Source organism: Vespa crabro, chromosome 6 (genome assembly GCF_910589235.1).
Source record: "Vespa crabro chromosome 6, iyVesCrab1.2, whole genome shotgun sequence".
Classification (NCBI taxonomy): domain Eukaryota; kingdom Metazoa; phylum Arthropoda; class Insecta; order Hymenoptera; family Vespidae; genus Vespa; species Vespa crabro.
In genome coordinates, this window is record NC_060960.1 from 7001544 (window position 1) to 7020189 (window position 18646).

The window sequence follows — 18646 nt, forward strand, 5'->3', positions numbered from 1 at the left end:
ATCCATTGTTCATCGATATAGCCTCCATCGTCCTCGTCGCGAAAAGCTTTCCTTACTAAGCTAAAGAAGAAAAGAGAGAGGGAGAGTGAAAGAGAGAGAGAGAGAGGGAGAGAGAGAGAGAGACAGATAGACAGATAGAAAGACAGAGTACACGTCATTGTCGTTTTATGACGCAAGGCCATAGAATCGAGAGCGATCATCCTTTTGAGCGACATCGTAAATTCTACAGAGGTTCTCAACCTTATCGATCCTTCTCATATCTTTCACTCTTACTATTATTTTATTACCCACGTACACGATATGCCTTTGAACCATAGAAAATCGAATAAACATTATATTATTTATTCACTACGATATTTAATCCCGACACGAGAATTCTCACAATTGTCAATTATATTAATCTTATGTTTAATCTAACTCTATTATGCAATAATAAAAATAGTAATAGTAATTTTATCATCGTATACATTGGTCTAATGAACTTTGACAATCGATCAATATTTTGAATATTTTGATTGAAATATGATTGAAATATTGATTGAATATTAATGAATATATTAAATTGTCGTATAAACATTACATAATATACATTATAATTTAATTTAATAATCTTAATGAATTATTATCATGAAATTAGTAACGTTATGTCATTTCAATGAAAAGTCAGCGATATATATATATATATATATATAGAAAGAGAGAGAGAGAGGGACAGAGAGAAAGAGAGACAGAGACAGAGATCAAAAAATGAATGAATGAATGAATGAATGAATGAATGAATGAATGAATGAATGAATGAACGAACGAATCATTGGACGGAAAGTAATATAAGCGAATGGAAGCGTTGGGGCGTGTCATAACGCACGAACCCGGTAAAACTTCGATGTGCTTCAACGTTATATCGTAAGGAAAATGAAAAGGCAGCGATTCGCCTTGAACTTGGTCGATCGTATGTAATAGCCGTTCTGTTATCAATTGAATCCTGCGATAAAGAAAAAGAAAGAGAGAGAGAGAGAGAGAGAGATTTGGTCCATTCTCGTTCAAACCACCCAACGTTGAGCATTCATTTAACAATATAAATGAAAATATGTAAGTGTAATAAAAATTTTAACAACTCTGCCCGATTATAAAGAAAATTATAATACGTTATTTCCGTCCTTCCTTTAACTACTAACATCTTAGCTCTTTGCATAATTTTAATTTAGTTTTACGAGGAAGAACGGGACGGTTACTAGCTAACTCGAAACTTACAACTTTGTCTATCTCTAGCCGGTGACCTAGCTACAAGAATGTCCATGTTGAATCTCGATGGTGATTGGATATCTCAAACACTCGTTTTTCATTTTCTTTTTTTCTTTTCTGTGTCTTCTTTACATACGTTCTTTTTTTTTCCTTTCTTTCTTTTTTTTTTTTCTTATTTATTTAAATATACAATATAAGTAAGTAAGTAAGTACGTAAGTACTATATGAAGACATACAATCGAATATTTTTAAATACGAATAACGCAATGGTAATCATTGTATAATGTAAATAACAATTTTCTATACAATACATACGTAACTAGAATAATTATTTCGTTTGACGGATATTAATGATATATTGTAAACTCCATCTTAAGGTAACACATTTTTTAATGCATAGTGACAATGATCGATCGATATTTTATGACCGTGTTCTCGTACTATATCGTAACATAACGTAACGTAGCAAGAAATGTAATGTTATAACCGCGTAAAGTTGTGAATACTTCGTTTAAAATGATTCATACCAGAGAATAATACCAAAGCTATTAACAAACAATTAAAATGGAAATACGTTTGAAAGAGGACTATCAAACGTATTAGTTATATGAAAATATAGTGATATTGAGCGTTATGCTTCTTAGTACCATACTTTTAACACGTTCGACGTAACTCGTTTTCTATTCTATATCCTTCTTACGTCGTATATCCTTCTCTATTGACATTCCTTTCTTATGAGAACGCACACCACGATTTCTGGGACTTCCGCGAGCATTCCTATCACGTCACGATAATAGCGGCTTGCATTCGACATGAAATCGAAACGGCGATGGTGGCAGGATGTAGCTGAGACGAGTTGTCGGCGACTAGACACCACGTTCCATCTTCCTTTTCGGAGACTTTCATACTGGGTGCTCGATTATTTCCGATCATTCAAATTTTCTCCTATCGTTCAAAGTAAACTTTCCTAATGTGTATTTCGAATTCATTTTAAATAATTTTTGAGTTTTTCTTTTTTCTTTTTTTCCAAATCCTTTACGAAGAAATTTCTTAATACGATTGAATGTAAAAAACGAAAAAAAAAAAAAAAGAAAACAATATAATAATCGCGAGCATAAACAATTTTTTTTCTCAAATCGACAAATACATCATGTTTATAATTCGTAATCTTCAGAAAGATTACGAATAATACCTTAGACAAATTTATATTTCTCTTATCAATATAATGAAATATAATTATAGGGAAAAATGTAGAATCTAAATAAATAAGAATGCAAATAATGAAAAAAAGAGAGTGAGAGAGAGAGAGAGAGAGAGAGAGTTAGAACGAATACAGAAAGAGAATAACATGGCCTAGCCAACAAGATTCGTGCATTCCTCGAAGAACTCGAGACGGCAAGCGATCGGAGACGGTGCAAACGACCCTCCAAGGCCAACCGCTAGCAACCCTTCTATGGATCTAACCAACTGCTCTCCACTTTACCTTATGTCACCCTGGCGAAGTAACTATTGTTGGCCCATGTCGTAACTATTCTTAACGGAGATAATTGAGTTCGTAAGGCTATCTTTTAATCTCTCGTTAAATCGTTACTTGAATTCGAGGCGTGTGTCGATGAAACGATAAAGGAAAGGAAAAAAGAAAAAAAAAAAAAAGAGGAAATAAAAGAGAAAAAGAAAGAAAAAAGGAAAAATATTCAAGTCGAAATTATTAACATCTAACAATTATCGTGATATTTCTCTACTTCGTTTAACGCTTTTCTTCAATAGGATTACGTTTATGAAATTATATTTAACAAGTTTTCTTATTAATCAAGGAGGAATCGTAAACTCGTAAGGAGGAATGATGATGAAATGTCAACATAAAAGAGAAAAAAATATTTCTACGTTAACTTATATGATAACTTATCCACTAATTCACTAATCATGTATCTTGAATATTAATAAGCATGCTAAATAAGATACAATAGGACAGATAGTGCTAAAATATGCTATGCTAAAACGAATAATGGAAAAGAAAAGGAAAAAAGGAAACAAAGAGTTCCGGAGGTCATTATCGAAGAAACGGACTGTAATAAAGATGTGCTAATTAGTACGTAAACGCATAGGAACGTTTGCATAAGTAGATTACTTTTATGAGTGGCATAATTTTGGTTTTATTAAACCGTCAACCGTAAGTAAGTACTTATACCGTCACGAATAGTCGACGAGAGAAACGTTCTCGAGGAAGTAATAGCTTTATCAAAAACCGATCGACAAAAAGTTTCACGTGTATCTCCTACGAATGGTCCTTAATTTAATATGAGGAATTAAGAGAAACGTTCGAACATACATTCTCTAAGTCTTTTTTGGCGTAACGATTTTTTTTTTTTTTCTATCTCATCTTCTTCTTCTTCTTTCCTTTTCCCCTCTTCTTCTCTTTCGCCTTTTACAAAATCAAGCGCGTCGTCATTTCTAAAGAACAAGAAAATCCAGACATTTTAACATAAATAAATTATTCCCAAGTGGCGGCTTCTATAATAATTTTCATCTTTATCAATGTAATGCTTGTAGTCTCTGTATAATGGTTATTATTTTGTAGGAGACGGGGAGGGAGGATGACGAGGAGGTGGATGAGGAGGAGGGAAGGGAAAAGAAAAAAAAAAAAAAAGAAAAGAAATCCAATCGTTCCTCGTAAACACCTAAATAATATATGTTCGACCTAATTGATTTTTTCTTTCTTCCTTTTTTTTTTTCTGAGGACGGTATCGCGGGCCTTTGCTTTTTCTATCCTTTTCTTTTCTTTTAATAATTTTCTTTTCAAATTCTCCATCCATTTTTTTTTCTTTTTTTTTTTTTTTTCATGGCACTACCAAGCTTCCATTTCGCTAGACCAAACTCCAACGAGCAATGGATTCTGATTTTCAAGCGGCTATATGTATACATATATATATATATATATATATGTATATATTCTTTTTTGTCCTTTTCCTTCCTTCTTTCTTTCTTTCTTTTTTTCTTTCTTTCTTTTATCGATGGCGAGACACTGACTCGTAAGCACTTTTATTAAGTAATTAAAGTTTTATGCCGCTCGTCGTCCTCGTCGTTCCGTGACGTCGAGCCGTCCACGGAAGCCGGCTACCGTCGGAATAGTTTCTGCATTGTTGAGCGAGCATGGACCGCAAGGCACGCGTTTTAGCTGAACGTCACGAGATGTCCCGAGCGGCGTTTGTGTTTCTCTCAAAGAGAGAAGAGTTTCGTTACATGTATTCCCTGTATATTCAACGATACGTTCCTCTCACAAGACCAAAGCGATAAACCATAGTATTTATCTCGAAGGATCTTTCGTATGTAGCGAATGTATATATATATATATATATATATATATGTGTGTGTGTGCGTGTAATTTTATACTTAAACTCGGTATAGTTCTCATAAATATGCATAATCTAACAAACAAACAAAAAAAGAAAAACAATTTCTTTCTATAATCTATTATCCATCTTTTATTACATCGTTAGACTTATTGACAATTATTAGCTATTATTATTTACGAAATATAAATATTTTCTTGAGATAATTTTATACACGTAAACGTATTTGGCATAAACTTTAATCTTTACGATATAATATAGATACGTGCTTATTATATCAAATATAACTTTGAGTGCAATGTATGAACTGTTTCTAAAAAAAAAAAAAAAAAAAAAAAAAAGAAAAAAAATTAATAGAGCGTTCAAAGTACTTTCGGATTTTTAAGATCGTGGTTTTCTTTCTTCTTTCTTTTCTTTTCTTTTCTTCTTTTTTCATTTCTTTTCTTTTTTTCTTCTTTCTTTTTCTTCAATTTTAGATTCACCTAGCACAGATCGTTGTTGCCGCCCCCGTCGACGCCCTCCCCCCTCCTTCCCTCTTCAAAGGATAGTTTTGTTACTCGTAAATCTACGCTATAAGCAAATTTCATTTTGGACTGAGGCACTTTACAAGCAATTAAATTGATTCAATGCAACATAAACATTCGTTCCTTGCGTTACTTCTTCTTTTTGATTAACGGTCTAGCCCAGAACAGAAACGTGTATATATATGTAAGAACATATCGCGATATATATATATATATATATATGTATATGTATATATATATATATATATATACATACATACATAAGTACGTAACGCGGGGTATAGGAATCGTTTAACGATAATAGACAAAATTAAAAACGTCGTTGCTCTTATAGGAACGCTCGCGGAGAAGCGGACACCTTTATGGCTTTTTGACATTTACTACCAACAATAAGTGTTCTCATACGGATGCGAAAACGATGATCGGTTATATTTATACCCATGGAGAATAGTCAGTGCTACTTGTTAGAAGTCGATGCATTTTAAAGGTGAAAAAACGTATAAATATGAAAAAGAAAATTTCAATGTTAATTATCATCTCCTTACACCTATACATAATTAAAACAACGTACTCATGGTATATAAACGTAAATAGAAGTGCATTAATTAATCACCTGTGAAATTCATTTAACTTATGATGATTCTTCCTAACTCATAATCAACGATCTAATTAGATATTATCTATATAATTTGTATTTCACGAATGATCGCATGACTTAAATCAAATCAAAATCTTGATCGCCCTGGCGAGATTTCGAAGAACTAAGTATCTCCGAAGGTATTCCCTGGATTTTCACCGAAATCTACGGGGTACGGGGGTAAGGGTAAGGGAACCTCTGCCAATTGACTACCGTTTTAACCGGTCGGTTCTGCAGAGGGGTTGCTCCTTTGGGTTGTTGCATCTAGAGCTTCCGAGAATATCGAAAAGTTACGCCACCCTTCGCTAGATGACGCCACCGTTATCACGCCAATTTTCACAAATCTTTCGGAAAATTTTCGCAAATATCCCATATCGTTCTATTTTTCATCACAAATATGACATGCACCAAATCTGAACGATTTTTATACATTTCATATTCAAGTAATAGTTATGAACCGAATAAAAAGTTCGAATGAATTTAATGCATTGAATAATAATAATACGATAGAATAAGTACAAAAAAGATGTCCGTCTAAACAAAATTTCATAATCGTTGGGCTCTATTATCGACATTTTCAATCATAAAATAAAATACATAGTGTGAATATCAAAAACAAAAAAAAAAAAAAAAGAAAAATATGACTAACTTATCATGATCCACAGTTTAAGTACGAGCAAGTGGCTATCATCGGCAAAGGGATTATTGATTTCCACCTAAAAGCAACCCTTCGATTTTCTCCCCCACCTAGTTCCACCATTACCGAATCAATTCGTGCAACTAACTTCGTCCGACTTGGTAAGGATAACCAGCCTCGTATCTTCTCGAAGTTTATACCCACGATTTACGGCTTTTAAATGAAAAAAAAAAAAGAAAGAAAAAAACGAAAGAACTGATAAGAGAGAGAGAGAGAGAGAAGAAACAAGCAATTAATCCGTGAAATTTGTAATAAATGTCCGAGCTTGAATGAAATCGAAGATAACAAAAGGATGAGTAAAATAAAGATGGGAATGGTTAGGGGTGAGGTGGGGTAGCAAGAGGATGGAGGGAAGGGGTAGTTCAAAGAATAAAAGAAGGACGTTCTATAGGGCAAGGAATCGGAGAATGTTGGCCGATTTAACCGGCAGTTGGTGGTAAAAGTAAAGTGGGGGTGTACCCACGCGTGTGCACGCTTCCAGGCCGGGCATTTTATGTTTTGATGGCGCAATAAACCGCCGTAAAGCAGCAGTAAAACGCATCGAATCACAAGTCCGCTCACTCTGTATTCTCTCTTTCTCTTTCTCTTTCTCTTTCTCTTTCTCTTTCTTTCACTTCTTCCTCCCGCGTACGAAGTCGTTCAAGTGGGTCCCGCTTCATTCGCGGGACCGTCACTTTTGCACGCTCAACTGCATGTCCCGTCTCCGGACCTTCCTCTACGTCATTACGTCACTAACGTCACTCCCGATGGCTGTCATATGACCGACTCGCCAATGTCACGTGTTTCGCGCTCTTAACGCTTGCAGCGCACTCTCTCATTGTATTCGAGGGCAAATTTTGTTTCGCTTTATTTGTATGATTTTTGTCAAAATCATACGATCGTTGAATTTCAAATTAATTTCATCGAATCCTCCAGAAAATCTTTGGCCATTCGAAAATATTTAATTATTCGAACGGTTAATAATTAATATTGTTTAAATTCACCGTATAGATTCACCGTATTAATTGCATTTTAATTACATACATTTCTAGATATGTTTGTTCCTTTCGTTATGTTTCTCACGTTCGCTATGACTTAGAAATGTGGACGCGACCATGGAGCGAGTTAATTAGAAGAACCAACGATACCTTTCTACGTCGGGCAGAAGTGCCGAGACGAACTATCGCTTATAATGTTTATTACTTTAGGAAAAGCTTTCATTGGCAATAACTTTAACAACGACTTAATAACCATTTATGTTCGACGTACCTTCCTTCTTGGCGATCTTACTTTTGAGAATTTGTGGTTATGACGATTATGTGATCATGGTATTGTCTCTATCGTGAAACATGATTGTATACAAAATATATTTGCCCTCTCTCTCTTTCTCTCTCTCCTTCTCTCTTTCTCTCTTTTTCTCTTTCTCTAGATATGTGTGCGATAGACGTAATTACGATACTTTGTATAATCGTTACTACTAACATTATAACAATTATATTTTCTATTAATATTAATAATTTGTAATTTCATTGATCATCCACGGATAAAAATTATGCATAGTCCTGGATGTTGTGTTTATCAGTTTATATATATATATATATATATATATATATATATATATATATATACACATATATATATATATATACATATATATATATTAGTTACAACGACTTGACGACAAAATTATTTTCTATGTACTCTTTATGGTTCTTTTTGCACGTAACTTTAGTCAAGAAAATATAGACAGAACCTAACGCGATGGGATTATATATTAACTGTGTCTCGTCGACGTTTTGCGACATACAATCTTCGCCATTTATCATTACATGTATCGATGTTCGTACATTTAGAAAATTTAACAACTTTCTTTAGCCATTTCCTTATTATCCAAATAATAATTATTATCATTCATCGAAAGATTTTACATTTTGAAATTAAAATATTAATTTCCATACTAAATCACTTTTGGTTTTTTCTTCTTCTTTTTCCTCTTTCTTTCTTTCTTTTTTTTTTTTTTCTTTTTCCTCTTTCTTTTTTTTCTCGATATCAATAACGGGATAATAAATCGTACGACGACGACATTGTAAAAGAAATTTATTAAATATAACTTTCTACGATTAAAACACTTACCCGCAAATTTCTCGCAAGGTAAAGGATGACATCCTTGGAAAACGAACTCTGTAGGTAACATAGATCGAGGTTCGCGAACTTTGACCTTATACTATAGACGATATATACAATAATAAATGCTTATTTAAATTATATTTTTCTTTTTCCTCCCTATAATCGATTCGTTGGATTTCATCGATTCACGCGGAATTTTCCCTTGGCAAATTATGTACGATGTGTGATTAGATAAAACAAAAAAAAAAAAAAAAAAGAAAAACGAAAAATCGTGTTTAAAGTCAATAAAAGAAAACGAAATGACATCATATAGTAATCATGAAAACCTGACTTAATGCATTATATATCATACAATCATACAAAATAAGTTATTTCACTTAGCGTGTAATAAAAGCAGATTGGTGATATTATTAGCAACGTCGAAATAGAACATTACATTTTATCGCGTAAATAATTGTTATGCGTCACGTATTAAAAAAAAAGAAAAAAGAAACAAGAAAAAGAAAAGGAAAGAAAAAAAAGGAAAAGTAAAACAGGTAAAAAGTGGTATTATTAGAATGAGATTAGTCGAATGGAAGGACGTCGGCGAGGAAATAAAAGGGAATTCGCGAATTTCAGTGATCCGTTCGAAGATGGCGCGGCAGGTGTCTCTTACGAATTTCTGGGGTGCCTCCCTTCTTCGGGCTCAGGCCAGAGAAACAAAGTAAACGAAAAACGAGGAGTCCTTGCGTGGATCGGACCACCGCCCAATATCCTTCTTTGCCCTCTGGCCTCTTCTTTCTTGTTCGTATTTTTTCTTCCTTTCTTTCGTTTCTTTTCTTTATATTTCTCCGTCTCTTTCTTTTTTTTTCTTTTTTTTTTTTCTTTCTTTCTTTCTTCTCTTCTCTTCTCTTCTCTTCTCTTCTCTTTTCATTCTCTCCTCTCGAAGAATCACGAGCAGGGACGAAAATATCTCTCTCCAGGAAACGTATCGAAGAGTTCCCAAGTTGTTGGTGTTGTTCCAAAGCTGACTCGGTCGCTGGACCGTGGCATGTTTTTTATCTGGGCCGCATCTTCCTTAGAGAACGCGAACGAGAATACTTTCCATCTCTCTTCATCTTAACGTCTCGAGAAGTACAACACGACAGCCGATTTACACCCCGTCGCGTTGTGTCGCTGTTAGGAGTCTCTACGGTCTCTCTCACGTCCCTTCTTCTGTGGTAGTAGTAAAGAGGAAAAGAGCTTTCGCGTAACTGGAACATGGACTCTGATCCACGAGCGAACGAGTTGATATAATTAAACTGGTCCGTTGGTATGGCGCGAACCAGTTTTCGAGAATCGTGAGCACGAAAATTCTTGGCCCTGGTGCCTCCCGAGCGATTACGTTTCTCGTATGAATACCGTCCTCATCTTAGCAGCTGCTCGTGAATCACGGATATGGCTTTTGCAAAATTTTTTTTTAAAAGTTCCCCATCGTTAAACTTACCACGATAATCACATTTACCCGCGCCTACTTTTTCATCGTTACGAACGAACAAAATATCTTTTAACTTTTTTTCTTTTTTTTTCTCTATATATCTACGTTATCTCAATATAATAATTATATTCTCTTAAAAAATTTTTCGATAATTAATAATTATACGACTTTGTTCGTTTTAACGAGCAATTTAGATATCACAGATAAAAAAAAAATATATATATATATATATGTTCCTTCTATCTTTCGAATAGAACGAAATATGAATATCGTTTCTTTTTTCCTTTCTGTTTCTTTCTTTCTTTCTTCTTTTTTTTTCTTTTTTTTTTTTTTTTTTTTTTTCTTTACGAATCTTTATTAAGACATCTATCCGACGGACACACGGGAATAATTAATAAAAGTATCGTTTCCTCTACCTGGCATAAGAAATATTTTATTTCGAAAAATCTCTCGAGTCATTACGCATTGCGTACCCGTGATCTATCCATCTTGACGTCGCTACACCACGCGCCTACGTGAGGAGATAGGAAAGCGTGCGTGGAATTAGCAAAGGTACGTTCGAATGATCTATCGATCCCAAAACTGTCACTTCGTGTAGGAAGGTTGGAGAGAGAGCTCGAGTTCATCGACGATCGACATGGGTGGCGATAAGCGCCATCAATAAGATCTCCTTAGGGCATCGTACGTCATCTATTACATACTTACGTAGCTATGGCGTTTCCTCTTGGTGCATCGTACAAAATATATAATTACCATTATAGCAAATAACTGGCTCCGATGAAACTCGATTTGTTGTGTTGTTTCAATAATAATTAAAGAATTGCAAAAAAGAAAAAGAATAATAACAAAAAAAGAAAAAAAAAAAAAGAAAAAAAAAGAGAAAAGAAAAAAGTAAGGAAAAAAAATTCACGATAGTTTGGAAAATATTCGAAATTCCTTATGTTCTCTTTTCGATCGACATCGGATAACAGATGTCCTTGAAATTCATGTATCATAGGGGTACTACGATATGGAGAAAAGGGAAACGCTATTTATGGTCTTCATAATTCTATACCCTGAACTCGTTCACGATGAAACTCAAATCGTAAATAAAAGTTAGAGTAAAATCGTATCCTTGAATTATAAATGGGGGTTTACCTCGTGAATATTTTTGAACGATTATCTTTTATACAAAATATCTGTCGATAGATTGTTTAACATATAAAATCTATTAAAGGAGGAACGATAAAATCGTTACGAAATATATACGATTATTTTTTTTAATGGGCAACGTGATCGATCGAAATCTTTTCATGTAAATTAAAATAGAAGACAAAGATTTCATCTTTTTCGAAAAGTATGGCGAACAAATTTTAAACGTACACATATAAATAAAGGATGAGATGAAGGAAAGAACGACAGATTAGATTAGATCTTTTTGTTCGTGTTGAGGGAGAATCATCTATTATCATAAATTAGATGTCCTTCGTCGTGATTTTTTACATTGGTGATGCGACAACAATGGAGAGCATGCATTTCTTCCTTTTTTACTTGACGTCCGACACCGAATGTTATACGAAACATGAGCGGTATCTCAAAGGGAGAGGAAAATTTCCCGCGGTGCTTAGAAAAGTCAAAGAAGTCGAGACATTCGTCTTCATAGATTAGGTAGGTAGAGACACAAAGATGCCTATTTCATATTTGGGAAGTTACCTCTTCTTCCCCTTCTCTCTCTCTTTCTCTCTTTCTTATTTCTATGGTACCTGAAGACCACGCCTTTTCTCACTATCTAACGTCGTTTTTTTTTTTTGGCCCGGCTAAAGCTTTCATTAGAATATCAAAAATTAAAATCAAATTACTTTTTCCTTTGGATAAGAAACAATTCTTATATTTCTATATTTATCAATAAAAAGTATCTATAATTTATAACACGTAATCTTATTATAAAAGATTCATGAAAATATATGTTAAAACATATGATTTATCCATAACTAATAAACAATAATGTCTATCTCTTGTCAATGATCTAATGTTAATTGAATCGATTAATAGATCATAACTCCTGAAAATCCATATAAATATTGTATTTTTATTTCGATCGTTAAAAGAAAGAATAATGATATTATTAGTTTTACCTTGACATTTATCGTATATTTAATCGTAGAGTTAAATAATTTTTTTTTTCTCCTTCGAGATTGATTAGAAACAGATTTGAATTACTAACGTATGTTAATTTGTTTCAGATACAGATAGATCGAGTTCCGACTAGCAACGTTAAGTAAGTACCTAAAATCTATCTACATATTTTTCGATGTAACGATCGCGTTACTAAGGGACCAGAGATTGTATAGGGTATCGTGAATACCAACGATAAAGCATCGCTAAGTCGACGATTTAACGATTTTTATGATAATCTGTCTCGACGGATCCACGCCGTCGAAAGAGAGAGAATTGCTTGCCGTCTCTATCGGCCGGTAGGCTAAGAGTCTCGATATTTCAAGTTTATCTAGAAAATGGGGTGTGCAAAATGGGCTGTCCATCGTAAGGAACATCGAAACCGGCTAAGACTTTTTCCCGCCCTTACGTCTTTTTACCCTTCGAAGCAAAACCCTTCTCCCCTCTTTCCTCTCTCTTTCTCTCTCTCTCTCTCTCTCTCTATTTCCTTACGCCCTTTTCCTCTCCATTGCCTCATTCTATCCTCTTTTCCTCGTATAACATTCAAAATACCTAGATGTGCCTAAACTTTCACGTAAGAATATAGAATAGATAAATAGTTATCCTTTACGGAGATTCGATATAATACTATAGCGTTTGATTCTCCGTCGGCGAAAACAGCCGATAGAATTAATCAAAACGCACACCGATTATTTTCACAAGAGATACATTTGACCGTCTATTATCACGAAGTAACGAAGAGTTTCAACGAGTTGAAAGTAGTCGAGATATATATATATACATATATATATATATACACACACACACACACATATATATATATATATAGATAGATAGATAGGATGCAGAAAACGAACGATTTCTCAATACGGAGAGGAAGAAATGATGGAGTTACTACACCGACGATTCGCGATTACGCTTCGCAGCGTAGAAAAGCAAGAAAGACGATCAAAGAGACAAACACATAGAGAGAGAAAGAGAGTGAGAGAAAGAGAGAGATAGAGAGAAAGAAAATAGAGAGAGAGAGAGAGAGAGAGAGAGGCAACGAGCGTCTCGCAGAGTAGTCGCCCGTCGAAAGGAGCGGACCGTCGGCTGAGCGGTTCGTACGAGGTATAAGCTCTCTCTCTCTCTCTCTCTCTCTCTCTCTCTCTCTCTCTCTTTCAATGTACACACATACGAGCGTACGCGTGTACAGATAATCACGTACACCCACATGAGGAGATAGACGAAGAAACACACACAAATAAGAAGGCAGAGCGAAGATCGGAGAGAGGCGAACCTTGCGACGGGAGCGAGGCGAGCAAGTGAGAAAGAGAAAACGTGATAGAAGGAGAAAGAGAAAGAGAGAAAGAGAGAGAGAGAAACAGAGAGAGAGAGAGAGAGAGAAAGAGCCATTCATCTTGGCGCGCCTAGCCTGCGCCGGATTGGCGGGGCTCGGTAAAGAGCGCGCGTCGATTGGCCGGCAGTGTTTACCAGCTGGTGCCCCCGGCAGCCGGCGCTCCACGCTCGGCCGTCGAAGAGAGGGGGGCAGAACGCGGAGAGACAAGCGGCGCCATTATTGTAAGGGGTTACATTTAGCTGGCCGTGGGTTGTAGTACGCGGCGTTCGGGATAGGGGGCTATAGTACCTTCATGCATGGCCCATAAAGGATTCGTCGACTATCCGAGAAGTACGCAAGAAACGGCTTCTAACACCTGACAGAGGGGCCACGGCTCTTCTCTTCTCTCTCTCCTCGCAGTGGTGCGCCGTTCCATCGGCTGCTGGCTGCCGTCGTCGCTGCCGTCGCTGCCGTCGCCGTCGCTGTCGCCGTCGCTGTCGCTGTCGCCGTCGCCGTCGTCGTCGTCGTCGTCGTCGTCGTCGTCGTCGTCGTCGTCGTCGTCGTCGTCATCGTCGTCGTCGTCGTCGTCGTCGTCGTCGTCGTCGTCGTCATCGTCGTCGTCATCGTCATCGTCGCGCTCGTCATCGGGCCTCTCAACAATTTCGTGAACGAGAAGAGTGAACGCGCGCGCAAATGAGTCCGTGAATATCTCGGAGATCGATCGCCGGTGAGATGATCGGTTCGCAATAGTCGTGATCGGCGTTAGCTCGCTCGCTCGCTCGCTCGCTCGCGTGCGCGCGCGCGTGCGTCTATTCGCGGTTTTTTATTATCACGTCTGATAGTTGTGACAAGAGAAAGAAGAAATGTGTTGAGCTTGTTGTCTAAGTGACGGTAGATAGATGTGAAGGATAGTATTGGAGGGAGGAGGAGGAGGAAGAGAAAGAATATAATAATTATAGTCGATAGAATTAAAGAGTGATAGAGGAATAGAAATAGATAGAGGAAAAACAACAGAGATAAAGCAACGGGAATAAGAAGAGGAAGAGAAAGAAGAAAGAGCAAACAGCGATGACGAGGGATCCGCCGGCGTGGAGGACGGCACGCGGTTGCCGGCGCTGAGGACGTCGGCACGGAGGACGTCCGAGCGAGGGCCGACGCCGGATGAGGAGGGATCGCGGCGATAGGACTCGATCGCTCATCGGCCAGGCGATATGAGTTCGAAATTCATAATCGATAGTATGCTACCAAAGTATCATCAGCAGTTCCATCACCAACAACTGTTCACGAGTACGAATCCCGGTACGATACAGGCCTGTACCGCTGCGAGCAGTCCGGCGAGCGCGGCTGCGAGCTTAGAATCAAGCCTATCCGCGGCTGCGGTCGCGGCCGCGGCAGTAAATTACGCACAGCAGCACAATTCGCCGAGTCCGACGGGCTCAAGCCCTCAACACTCGGGTAGTTCGGCCTCGACCTCGCCGGCGGCCCGCACCGCATCAAGCATGTATCCTTACGTTTCGGCTGCGGCCGCGCATCATCATCATCAGCAACAACAAGCGGTCGCGGCGGCCGCGTTCGGTGCGACCTCCAGCATGGTTCCTGGATTCGGTTCGAGCGCGGCCGCAGCCTCCAGCGCTGCCCTTGCCGCGGCAGCGGCCGTCGACGCCGCGACAGCCGGTGACAAATCTTGCCGATACACCGCCAGCCTTGCTGGAAATGTCGCACCAACTTCGGCCGACCCTATGGTCAACTATACCCTCGGCCATCATCATCAAAACGGTGCTACCCCTGGTAGCCTCGTCTCTTCCGCCTCGGCTTCCTCCGCCGTATCGGCCGCTTCCGCATCTATGGCCGCGGCGGCACAGTTCTATCATCAGGCCGCCGCGGCCTCGGCCGTCGTCGATCCTCTTACCTCCTGCCAGCAGCCTACCACTGGTCAACCTGGTATTTCGGACATTCCTCGCTACCCTTGGATGTCCATTACAGGTGAGTACCGATTATACAAAACCATTCACTTCTATCTTTTTCTATCATGCTTCTTTCTAATCTTACCAAATTCATTTTTAAATGTATCCATACATCTATAAAGTCGTCGATCAATATTCAATGAGATCAATCATTAGCCAACCTTACGATGTTTTACATTTCAAAACTGGCTTCGTCTCGCTACACTTTTATCTCTTTGTTTCTTCGCAATTAAACATCGTAAATTCCACCTCACGACGAAGTAATAATTTCCATTGTTTAACGCGAAACTCTTTCGTGTCGTACATAATGCATTGTCCGTGTACTACCTTCGACGATTCTTCCTTGTTAATTTATTAACCCAAAACAAAGTATCGATGTCGTCTTATCGTCGTGTTTCTCTCGTCGCTAATGTTATTCGAGCGTGCACATTTAAGTGAATTCGCGAACGAAGAAATACTCTGTTTTTTATTTTTTATATCTATCGTCGTTCTTCGAATATTCTCTTAAAGCGATAAACATGTTTAGTAAAAGTATTCGAGAACTTTACGGAAAAAAATTTATTTGCACCGACATACCTACGAAATTATTGAAATATTCTTTCATGTAATTCGATCGATCCTGAGATCGAATGTTATGGCATTATTTTGTTAAATATTCATTAAAAATATTTTTGCCTAGAGAATTCGTTAAATTTATAAACATAGATTCTCAATTGCGATAAATATAACTTTGGGTTCACAAAGTCGTAAATATTTGTAATTTTTTATTAATTATTTAAAAATTATGCATCCTTCAGGTATATCGAATTATTTCCATACTTGTATTTGTAAAGAGACTAATGGTAATTTCGTAACGTAATTTCGAGCAATTAAAACGGGATATCATTAAACATAAGTAGGTGCCTCGATTAAGACGTAATCATCGGATATGTAAATTATTTAAGCCTGTTTCCTATCGCTGTCTTATAATAATATAACGATTTAATGCTAACCTCTTAGCTTTTGTTTTTTCGATCATTAAATATATACGTTCAATCATTCATTTCATGACAAACGATTAATGATCGTTGACTAAACTGATGATTATTAGATTGCAGAATATAGACTTAGTAATAATAAAATAACGACACGTTGATGACAATATAATGTTAATAAATTAATATTCCTTTTTTTTAATAGTTTTACATGAATAAAATAAACACGCAGTATATATTTCACATTTATTAACTATTTTGCGATCAATAGTTTTTCTAATTTAAATATTCACGTGATTAAATCAAACGATACATTTTCATTTTTCAATTGGCAGTAATCAATACTTTCTCGTTATCTATTATAAAACGTTAATCTTATCAATTCAAATACTTATATAAATACTTATATCAATTAAAATAAAAACATTACTAAAAGATCTGATTAAATTAGATCGACCGATCATTGAAGATCGATGATTCGACGATGTAAATAAAGAAAAAAACTTGTTGAATTATTAATTTCATCGGATAATAGAATGCAGAATGAGAAATAGAAACAACAAGGGAAAGAACGATGCGGAAAAAAATGTCGTCGCCGGGGGCGTAATCCGGCGCGGCTTAAATTGAATCGGGAGACAAAAAGGATTACGAGAGATGTGCTTTAGCGGTGCCGATCCTTCCTTTAATCCTCCCCGCCGGTTGAAATTATTGCGAGCTTTGTGCGTCTCACTGCTAAGAGTTTCCTAACTTTCTAATTGCATCTTGTTGGAGCAGCGAAACGCATGAAACGTCGGACCCCCTTCTTGCTCGCTTCTCCCTCCCTCCCTTTCTCCCTCTCTTCATCCCTCTCTCCATCCCTCTCTCTCTCTCTCTCTCTCTCTCTTTCTCTTTATTCGTCTTTCTCTTTCGCTTTGCGTCTCTCTGTCGGCTTAAGTCTCTTAACTCTCAACGTTGTATATATCTACTTAAGTTCGTATCTTGCAAACGCGAGCATCCGCTAAAAAGTTCGACGAACGTAAAATCACTCTCTCTCTCTCTCTCTCTCTCTCTCTCTCTCTCTCTCTTTTTTATTTTTTTTTTTTTTATCTTTTTATTTTTTTATTTTTTTTTTTTTTTTTTTACAAAGAAAGAAACCTTGACTTGGTTTAGCTTCGTTTCTCTTTCTCTTTTTCTTTCTCTTTCTTACTCGAAGACGTCATGCATTCGCAGACTGTCTTGGGAACGTTGTCGCCCGATGAAAATATCGTAATATAATTTACAAGGACGTCGAGTCTTTTAATCAGCGGACGCTCATGACCCTCGAGTACGTCTCTATAATGACATTTTTCTTGTTTTGCAGATTGGATGAGCCCCTTTGACAGAGTCGTATGCGGTGAGTAAAACTCTTTTTATCGTAAGATCGCTCATATTTATTCCGCATTTCTCTCGTTAATTAGAATCATAACGTAGTACGTTATACGACCGAGGAGATTCCGCTAAAAATATATTCGCAAAAGCTACCGGGTTTCAATAAAGTAATACATAGTACTTACGTACCTACACATATATCTAAGTACGTAAATACTTACATATCTTACCTTACGTGCATATACGTATATCTATATATACACATATACATATATATATATATATATGTATATGTATATGTATATGTATATACATACGTCGGAAATACGCGACAAAAGGGTTCTCAAACGATATCGTTATTAGGGGGGAAACCTTACGAGGAGTCGCGTATAAAAGGATTCGTGTTTCTTCCTTGCGTAGGTCGCCCTCATACAGCTACATATGGTAACCATATTTTTCTTCGCCGATTTCTATTCACAGGGAGGTTTGTCCCCCTCCCCCACCTCCCCCTGCCTCTTCTTATAGTTTCTTTCGAAACTTAGATTACAAACCATTCTTTTTTTCTCCCTTTTTTCGAGTGCAAAGTTCTACGATGAATGTTACTGATACAATAGGTATTTATTATTGTTAGAGAGAAAATAAAAAAAGAAAAAAAAAAAAAAAAGAAGAAAAAGAAAAAGAAAAATAACTTGTCAATGGTACGATTATATTACGATTATGCCGTTCTTGTAAAATTCTTTATAACATATTGTTTTGTTATTAATCCGAATAGTAGAGGATCAACGATAGGAAAGATATAATAAGTGATTGAATATTTAGCAACTTAGATTTGAAACGTCTAATCTTTTGAGAAACGAAAAGGTACGCCTACGTAGCC

General features: G+C 36.8%; 2 protein-coding genes across 3 annotated transcripts in view; both read left to right on the forward strand.

The window, feature by feature from the left end:
* The window catches only part of LOC124425101 (homeotic protein ultrabithorax-like), a 487023-nt gene that overhangs the window by 162908 nt on the left and 305469 nt on the right, over window positions 1–18646 (forward strand). For both annotated transcript variants that reach the window (XR_006942425.1, XR_006942424.1), the window contains exon 4: window positions 12235–12269. The gene's annotated coding sequence lies outside the window, so the exon portion shown is untranslated. The remainder of the gene's footprint in view (window positions 1–12234; window positions 12270–18646) is intronic.
* LOC124425099 (homeobox protein abdominal-A homolog) overlaps window positions 14055–18646 on the forward strand; it is a 31810-nt gene continuing 27218 nt past the window's right edge. Inside the window, exons 1-2 of the mRNA XM_046964958.1 lie at window positions 14055–15467; window positions 17762–17794. Coding sequence (XP_046820914.1) covers window positions 14696–15467; window positions 17762–17794 — 805 coding nt within the window. The 5' untranslated portion in view covers window positions 14055–14695. The remainder of the gene's footprint in view (window positions 15468–17761; window positions 17795–18646) is intronic.